The sequence below is a fragment of the Cicer arietinum genome, chromosome 7, assembly GCF_000331145.2.
Source record: "Cicer arietinum cultivar CDC Frontier isolate Library 1 chromosome 7, Cicar.CDCFrontier_v2.0, whole genome shotgun sequence".
Taxonomy (NCBI): Eukaryota; Viridiplantae; Streptophyta; class Magnoliopsida; order Fabales; family Fabaceae; genus Cicer; species Cicer arietinum.
In genome coordinates this window covers 14,288,768-14,298,636 of record NC_021166.2, presented here as the reverse complement: position 1 = coordinate 14,298,636, position 9,869 = coordinate 14,288,768, and the positions used below count along the sequence as shown (strand labels likewise).

The following is a 9,869-nucleotide window of genomic DNA, read 5'->3' as shown; positions in this document are numbered from 1 at the left end:
TCGTGTAGGTATGTGATAGACTGCACTCTGGTAAATCATGATGACCTGTGATAGGTGACACTTCGGTAATTACTATTAGTATGCGAGAGACGATACATTTATGATTTACGTCACTCGATAAGGGTTTAAAAATTTTGAAATCATGTGCACTGACATATAAACATTGCATTAGGGTGCTTGGCACGCGAGTCATGTTTGTTATGATATGATATATGTATATACATGTTCTGTTATTGTTTGGTATCATGCTATAACGGTCAAGTGTTTATTGTTTGTCTTCATGACATAATTGTTAAATGTTAATTGTTAATTTTGGTTGATGATCCTTTACATTATTGTGGAAATTGAGTTTTGCCCTTAGATGATACCTGACTTCGTCCTACCGACTGTTACCCTAACGATAGAAACGTCGTTAGACTTCCTTGATCGGCATTCATCGACTGCTTGGATATACGACCCCGTCTCAAGCAGGGCTACATATACGGGGAAAATGGCGACGACAAGTAGGAGAGCTGAGATAGTGAATTGTTTTGAGATTCCAGCACCACCGAAGCCACATATGTCGTTAATGGACCTGACCTCTAATGAGACTGATCCCTCCATGGCTAGTGAAGAGGAATAAGTTAGTTCGACGAGAGATATGGCGTCAAAAGGAACGTGTGCAGTGTGTGGAGGTCACCCTTGTTAATGTAGTTGTTAGTGGATGATCATATTATTATTTTTTTGTAAGAGGTCTTAGTGTCTTTCTTTTGGTGGTTGTACTTATTTTATTTTGGAATGATTGTATTTATAACATATCTTGACAGTTGACTTTTGTTTGGTGGGTCCATGTTCCATTTTTTTGATGTGACCATGGGGGATATAATTCTTGGAGCAATACTTCTGTGTATGTGTTTGCAAATAATACCCCAGGAATTTGAGCGATGTCTGATAGGTCTCATAGCTCCGGTGTATTTTCTATTTATATAATTCGAATTATTGTCCCAAAAACTATCTTAACTTGATTGTATAAATGATGTAATTATTTATGACTATGGTTGTTTTGTGTTATGATGTTTTATTTTATTAAGTTGTTTTTTAAATAAATAAAATGCATCCGCGCTTTTAAAATCGGGGTGTTACACCAACCAACCTTTGATATCTCCGAATATCAATAGGAACACTGATTTCTCCCAAAGTTTTAACATATAATTCCGTAGAAGTATATGCTGGTCTACACCCATTCTTCACAATTTCCTCCTAGAAATCTAGGATGTATTTTCTTTGAAAAACAACAATTTCCTTATTTGAGCGACCAACTTCCATACCAAGAAAATATTTAAGTGCACCAAAATATTTCATCTTAAATTCTTTTGCCAAAATTTTCTTCAACATTTCAATCTCAACAATGTTATCTCTTGTGAGAATAATATCATCTACATATACAATTAGAATTGCAATCTTACCAACATTAGAGAACTTCATGAATAGAGTATAGTATGATTATTCCCGCATATATTCTTGCCTTTTAACCGACCAAGTGAATTTTTCAAACCAAGTCCTTGGGGATTGCTTGAGACCATAAAGGGATTTTTGTATTTTGCGCACATTTGAACCAAACTTGTCTCCAAAACCAGGATGGTTATCCATGTATACTTCCTCCTACAAATAACCATTCAGAAAAGAATTTTTAACATCAAAATGGTTAAAAAAACCAATCTAAATTCCTCGCCAATGACAAAAGAACTCCAATAGTATTTAATTTGGTAACATGAGCAAAAGTATCCAAGTAATCAATGACATATGCCCAAGTAAACCCTTTAGCAATCAAGTGTGTCTTGTATCTTTCAAATGTGTCATCAGAATTATATTTAACAGTAAATACCCATTTGCAACCAACGATATTCTTTCCTGAAAATAAAGTCATGATTCTCTATGTTTGATTCTTCTCAAGAGCTCTCGTCTCCTCAAGACCAATGTCCTTTTATGTTGGAATTTTTAGAGCATCATGTACATTTCTTGGAATTTCTACAACAGACAATTGAGAGTTAAACGCAAAAAATGAAGAAGACAATTTTAAGTATGACACATAATAATAAATGATGTTTAGGGCATGATCTAACAAGTTTCCTAATTGCAATAGGAAGGTCTATATCATGATACTCAACATGACTCTTAAGAACATAGGAAGACTTACCTATATCAGGATAATGTATTGGAATATCTATTGGTTTGAAATCTTGGAATGGTTGGAGAATGAATCCTTCATTTCTCTGTTTGTGGTTTCTTCTTTCAAAGGTGTTTCCATTTCAAATAGAGTCAATGGTAGTAAATATGTTTTGTGTCTCTTTATAAGAGTTGTTATATTGTGGCATTTTTTGTTGTCCTTCATTATTATAGAGATCAAGAATTTGTTCATTGTGATTATGATTTGAAATTGTTGGCCCAGAATCTATTGGAACCTCATTCATAAGCGGATTGAGTTCCAATATGAATTCTTGGACATTTTCTTTTGACGCATCAATATAAGTCTCAAAATTTTAGAACAACGTTATATTACCTAAAGTAATGATGTTTTCAAAAGATAATTTTTCCTTAAAAATAACATCCATAGTTACAATATTTTTTTATTTATTTTGGTTCACAACACTTACATCCCTTATGATTTGGAGATGACAAGTAAAAACGCTCGTGGCTCGAGTTTGCCAAATTGTTTATGTTCATGAACAAAAACAGAGCAACCAAAAAAATGTAGTGGCAAATCAGCAGAAACACAAGTCAAAAGAAAACAATTTTGTAAAACACCAAGATGAGTTAGAAAATCTAAAACTTTAGATGACATGATTAATTAAATATGATGTGGTTAAAACAACTTTACCCCACAAATATTTTGCAATCTTATTTGCCAAGAGTAAAACTCTAGCAACCTTAAGAAGATGTATATTTTTTCTCTGTGTAATTCCATTTTTGTTGGGGTGTATTAAGCTCTATTTTCAAGAATTTTTTTTTGACAAAAAGCATATTAAAATAATTTTTTACCATTGTCATTTCTGAAGACCTGAATATTCATTTGGTATTGAGTTTGCACTATTTTAAAGAAATTTTTTATAATCTAAACAACTTCTGATTTTCTTTCAATAAATAAACCAAACAAATTATAGTACGATCATCGATAAAAGGTGTAAATTATTTTTTATTAAAAAATAAGTTTATTCTACTAGGACTCCAAACATCACTGTGAATAACTGCAAACTGTTTTTCTTATTTATATGGTTGTGTAAAAAAGAAGAGTTGTGATGTTTAGCAAACTTGCAAGTTGTAAAATGAAATAAAGACGAATCCATCTCAGAAAATAATTTAGAAAACAAATGTTTCAAATACAGAAAATTAGGATGTCTTAACCAAACATAATATCATCATTATTAGAAGTAACAAAAATAGATTCAAAACAAATACTTATTTGAGGTTGATCTTTGAAGTCGAGTCCATTATTAAGATTATAGAGTCTTACATTCTCTTTAGCATCACCAGTCACCTTCCTCGTGTTCAACCCTTGAAAGTGCAGTAAGAATGAAATAAGTTAGCCCGACAATTTATATCATTTAAGATTTTGAAAATTTAGAATTTTTTGGTGCTAAAAAATGAAGAGGGAAAGAAAATAGGTTTCCCGCGCGAATATAACTTACGCGGAAAAACATTTGAACAGCCAAAACGTGAATTAGAACTGCCGCAAATTCATGGTGTTTTCAATTTAATTCAAACAATGGAATATAATTTATTTCATTTTACTCAAAGTTCTCTCTGTAGTCTCACTGTTTGTTTATTTATTTATGATTATTAGATTTTGAATCCAGGTAATTTTCCTTGATATCATCTTACCACATGTTGATGCAGAATTTATTACAGTCTTACAGGATCACAAAAAACTTTAAAATTGTGAATGTGAACACATTCTCCACCACGCTATCAAAGATAAAAAATTGTATATTCTGCAAACTTAGTAAAGTTATAATATGTTTAATAGATAAGATAAAAGATATAATAAAAATAAATTATTATATTTTATTAAATTTAATATTTGATAAATATGATAAATTAATTTATATTTAAATGAATTTATAATTTTTTTAAAATCTAATATTTTATTTCAATAATTCAACTCTAAGAAGTGGAGGTGGTTATGATAAGGAATAATATCATATAATTCGTACAACTATTGATCATTCACTATACAATTAATTATTTGAACGTGTTAAATATAATTTTTAAATAAATTTGAATACACAAATCTTGATTAATAAATTTAAATATCTAATATATATTTGAACATCTAATAAAATTTAGTAAATGCAGTTAATTAAATACTATCACTACATTGCATTAACCATCAAAATTATTTGTCTCTATAAAATAGAAAGAAAATAAACTATGAAAATTATTGCAAATTTGCCTATTAAAATATGATTTATCTTTACTATATCACCAAAAGTCGAAACATAGATTACAAAGCCTATAATGGGGAGTGGTCCCTCCCAGCTCTGGTGACAGCAAAAAGTTGGTAAAAATAAGCATTTTTTTCATTAGTTAATTTTTGCCACGCAAATCATAATACATTCGTTTCCTTCCTTTTCATCACGTCCCACGAATTGGCGTTTGAGTACATGGCCAATACACTCCAATCCAACATTTTGTTTTTTTCCAATGGCAAAGCAGAGGTTGGTGATTTGTCAACTGCTGGATGGAAAAACATCATTATAAAATCCCAAACACCAGTTCCTTTTGTGAAACAAGACTTAGTGACTGAGGCCAAACAATGATTGTTACCCTTTTTTTAAAATATATTCTTATAAAATAAAATGCTTAGCATTGGATGACGTATCTATAATCTACTAGCCTGTAATAATAGGTTAACATATTTCATTAACTAGTTAATAATTTAATTCTTTATTATGGATAATAATTACTCAATGTTTATTTAATTGATTTAGTAACTTAAAATAATTTAATAGACTAGTATCTAATGTTATCAGATAACAATAGTTAAAATATATTTCTATTAAAATAAAATATAAGTCAAAATTGTAACTGAAAGTTGATATATCTAATTTTAAATTAAAATCAGATATATCAATTTTTCAATAATTTTTTTTACTTATATTTTATTTCAAATTGAATATCAAAACTCTCAAAAGCTAGGATAGAATCACCCAGTCATAATTAAGGATTGCCATTTCCTATATCTAGGAATAAGGAATGTTTTTTAGAGGACACGTACATTAAAAAAAATCCAGGATTGAGGTGTCTGGATAATCCCCAAGCGAATTATTATAAGAACAATAAAGGGAAAAACAGGGTCAAGTTTTAGATTCTTAAGTTTTAAGTTTCACTCATATTAAGGAACACAATTTAAGTCAACAAAGAAAGCTCCCACTGAATGGAACTATAAACTATATAGCATGAAAATGAACACTACCTTTTTACAAAAGATGGTAATCCTATTGTATGCAACAGAGGCACAATATTTAGCAGTATTCAATCTTGCATTCTTGCTTCAAAGTACATTATGGCTACCCAATATGTCACAACTCTCTAAAGCCAACTCTACAACCAGCTCAAAAAAATAAAAACTAAGAGGAAAATAATAATTGTAAGCAACAAGAAACATAAATTAACAAATCCACCAGCTAGTCTCGTTTATCGGGATTTGATGCCAGAGATAAGTATATCTCATTATCTAGCAGCATACAAATTATCAGTGGCCCTGCAAGTTCTGGCCGGAGACTTTGCCAAAATTGAATAAAGTCACGGGCGACTACTTTGCCATCTCATGTCTCAGAGCCTTCTTGAACAGTAGGAAGACCGGCTTCTCTGATAAATGACTGGTTAAGAAACTTTGCCACAAATGCCCACAATATATATACATCCTCAAAATTTGTAAGAAATCCCAGTGACGCAGTGACAACTTCAAGCCTCACAAAGCTACCTTTTCCATCACGGCGACCATTCTCCATAGGCCTGCAAAGTTTTGTGTCTTCAAGATTAAAAGCTCCACGCTGCTGTCTTGAGTTATCAAGAATCTGTATATGACTAAGAATACCAATGCCGAGAGAGATTCCTTCTTTTTCAGCAAGCTTTTGAACAATCTCAGGATTGATTAGCCCCCTACTTCTGTCCCTGAGGTTGAAAGCCACAGCTGCACCTCTTTCATATTTTATTTTTGGACCATAGATGTGAACAAGGTTTATTTTTTCATCCCCATCTGAAACTGGTAACTTCAGTTGCAGTAGTGAAGTAACAAGCCAATTTATCAAAAACCGAAGTCTAAGTGTAGTTTTATTAAGACCAAGCATATCAACATGATCAATATTTCGACATACAATCTCAGGTTCCCTCTTGCCCCAATCTTGTCCGTCACCATATTCTCCATCACTTGAGACCTCTTCATCATCTAAGCTAGTCGCAGATATGTCCCCCGTCTCCATGGTCTCTCTTAGGTGCTCTTTCTGATTGTCTTCTATGCTAAACGACACTCTTCTTCCTCTGCTATTGTGTTCATCATCTTCCAAACCAAACAACCTACCACCACCATAACGATTGCCTTCTCTCCGATCCAACAACCTAAATTCACCTTCAGTTTCCCTCCTTATGGCACTCTCTTTTATATCAGAGCAAGAGCCATTTTCCAAGCTTTGTTGCCGAGCAAGAGAAGTTGAGTTATTGAGCCAAGAGTCTCTTAGAGCAACAGATCCATTCTGAGTTGCTTCACTAGTTCCAGGTTCTTCCATTATCTCACGGACATGCGGATGATCTGTACCATTTCCATTTATTGGATAATGATTAGCTTCCTCAAATTGCTCTTCTTCGGGGACCTCTTTGACACGGTCTAATTCTTGTGACATTAGGACAGCAGCATCAAATGACAGCACACGCTGTTCGTCATGAGAACCAAGGTTTACCTCTCTGTCATCATACATAGGACTGCCATACATCTTGGAAGATGATTTTGGAGAATGTTGCTTCTGGTTCTTCCTCCCACTGAACCAGAATGGTGGCAAGGGAGAAGCTATCTTAAGTTTATTTGATTGACCTAAACTGTCGGACCCCAATGGACTCTGACCCAAATCAATCCAGAAGGAATTGTCTGATGACTCGTCTTCGCTGAAGACAGGGCTCTTTATCACTTCTCCAACAGATATACTCTCAGTTTCTTCAAATATAGTGCTGGTTCCATCTCTTTCAGAACTGTCATGATCCATTTCAGTCTCAAATACATCTCTAACTTGTGCAGACGTGTATGCACCGGAGAAAGCAGGCAATTGTGATCCCTGGCGAGGTTCAAATGTCTTATCACCAGCTCCATTGACTTCATTGTCTACAGTCCCAGCCAATCTATCCAAACCATCTACAGAATCACTCAAATACACGGGAAACTCAGGGGTAATCTTCACCATACCTGACCCAGTGCTCCCAGATTGATTTTGAAGGCTTGCCATCACAGATTTCTTGATCAGAAGACAACCAAAACCTGTGGGATCATAACCAAATACCCTGTAAAATGATGTAATTATAAAATCTGGCCGAAAAAGGGACAAGCCAAGCGAATCCATGTCCTTGGGGCCTAGCGACCCGGCATCAAGCAAGACATGCCAGTTGTTCTGCTGCGCCAAGGCCATCCACTGGTATGAATACTTAGCCCCAGTTACTCTAGACTGAACTGGGAACACAAAAAGACCGGTAGCTGAATCCTTCTTCCTCTTCTTCTTATTGGAAATCTGTTTTCTTAAATCAGTAGAGCAGAGTTTGAGAGTTGGCCACTTAAACCATGCACTATACACTTTTGCTCCTTTGTTTCTGGCGCATTGAGCCATCCAATTAACAGACTGGCTATCATGATCAAACATTGTCAACAGTTTTTTGTTCGTTTGAAAAGGGTATGATTCAGCCAACAATTTAAAAGCCGATCCTCTACTAACAGTAAAAACAAGGCCATATTCGCTCTCCGGGATATTTAGGTAGTCCATAATTCTAGCCTTTATATCATGCTCAACAGTTCCTTTCTCAGCACCACCGTAAAGTGCATGATTACTCAAATTTGCAGTTATCTCAGACAAGCTAAATGTACAAGACTCCCAATAGTGAATGGTCTGAACAAAAGAGAAGAGACCAAATCCACAATAATCAAGACATACCTTGGGTGGCAAATGGGAATATTCATCGGTCCTCAACTGATCAACTTTCTCTGAGGACAAATATTTGGGATACATAGTGAGGAACTTGGAAAATGCTTCTTGGAGGCTCGGAATTTCCTCCTCAGACTCGAACGTGCGTTCAGCTGCAAGGGCAGTGGCGCGAAGGAACTCGCGCTGCGCGTGCAGCCTGGCCAGTGATCTGGATCTCCCGAGGCTCTCATCCTGGTTCCCAACAGTTTCAGGTTCCATGTCCTGCGATTTGGAGAGTGATCCATCTTCGGAAGCTTCTTCAAGAGCTTCCCTCAGCTTGTTTTCTTGCAACTTCCGCAGCATTGACGGGTTTCTTTTTATGTCGGCCGTGGATTCAACTTTCCTCCTGCTCTTCTTGTCCATGATTAGAGAAGCACAGTGAGAAATGGGCTTCCACAGTGAAAGATGCATTATAGCTTTCTTCTATACACTCTCACACAAAGCAATCAGGGATAATAACCAACAAGCAAGCTTTGTTGAGAAACTACATACAACACCATCAAGAGGGTTTGTCCCATAAACCTGCAACAAATTGAGCTTCAATTCCTTCACCTAAAAGCCAAAGAGGCAAGAATATAATGAATCTTAAAACCTGCATCTCTTAATTTCCTCAACAACCCAATTCATGAAATAAAAGAATTTTGAGGAAAAAAATTAACAAAAACAGAAAGACTCACCTCATCACCATTTCATGTGAACCAACAAGGACAAAAAGCATGTTTTTTCCTCCTCCAGAACCAAGAATAGGTTATCAATACTCAATTTCTGAGAAAATGAAAAGAAACCCAAGAAGTGAGGAAGTCAAAAGCTCAAACCCTAGACCGCAGATCCCAAAATTTTCAACTCCCAACTACAATAAACTAACCAGAAGGGGGAAAAAAATAATGTTGGAGAAATGAATTTGAAGGAGAATCAAATGACCTTAATCAGTAACAAGCCATAGACACAATCCACATGAAACCTGAATAGCAATCAAGGCACATATGTATGATACTATCTTCACTGTACGATTTTCATCTTAAATTTAAAATTCAAAAAAAAGAAAAGAAAAAAGAATATCGAGAAAGAAAAAGGAGAAAATTTCAATTCAGAATAAATAAACCTATTCTACACACACTCTCTCTCTCTCATATTTGGAAACACGACATTAGCTTAACATTGACTCTCACAAAAACCAAATTTGTTACTAAATGGATTTTAATTTGCTTATTAAATTAAGAATTTTGGTTTCATTTCCATGTTTTGAGTGGGACCCACAGGGTGAAGTCATGAGTAAAAGTCAAACAATAATAAGCTGGCTTGTAAAGCTGTTATCGATACCCAACTTTGTCAACCACAAAGTCCAAACGCCCTATACCTGTGAAATCTCTTATCACATTTATCAAATTGTTTGCACCGTAATGGAACTGGTAATGATATATCTAAATATAAGTATTTTTTTAATAAAAAAATTATTCCTAAATAAGTATTTTTTTTAGATTTCAATTTATATATATATATTAATAGTGTGATTTATTTAGTTGATAAATTATGATTAATTATGTTAATGATTTTATAAGTAGTAATAAAAAAGCTAAACATTGAAATGATTTAACTATTGTGATTGATTAAGAATATAAATTTTTCTATATTAACTCATAAACTTTGAATAGGAAAGACAATGTAGATCTC

The 9,869-nt window shown here is 34.1% G+C and overlaps 1 protein-coding gene across 3 annotated transcripts; it reads right to left on the bottom strand.

Moving 5' to 3' along the window:
- Positions 1–5,390: 5,390 nt before the first annotated feature.
- LOC101490535 (uncharacterized) lies at positions 5,391–9,382 on the bottom strand. 3 transcript variants are annotated; one of them, XM_004509136.4, is made up of 3 exons: positions 9,120–9,382; positions 8,876–8,963; positions 5,391–8,750 (listed from the first exon to the last, which is right to left on the bottom strand). In XM_004509136.4, the coding sequence occupies exon 3, from the start codon at positions 8,607–8,609 to the stop codon at positions 5,805–5,807; it is 2,805 nt and encodes a 934-aa protein (XP_004509193.1). In that variant the 5' UTR covers positions 8,610–8,750; positions 8,876–8,963; positions 9,120–9,382; the 3' UTR covers positions 5,391–5,804. The 3 variants fall into 3 exon arrangements, with proteins under 3 accessions (XP_004509193.1, XP_004509192.1, XP_004509191.1); XM_004509135.4 differs by having other exon boundaries at positions 5,391–8,720; XM_004509134.4 differs by having other exon boundaries at positions 8,876–9,382.
- Between the last annotated feature and the right edge of the window lie 487 nt (positions 9,383–9,869).

What these genes read in the sequence shown, in the direction of transcription:
- LOC101490535 (XM_004509134.4), bottom strand. Translation starts at nt 8,609, where the DNA reads ATGCATCTTTCACTGTGGAAGCCCATTTCTCACTGTGCTTCTCTAATC.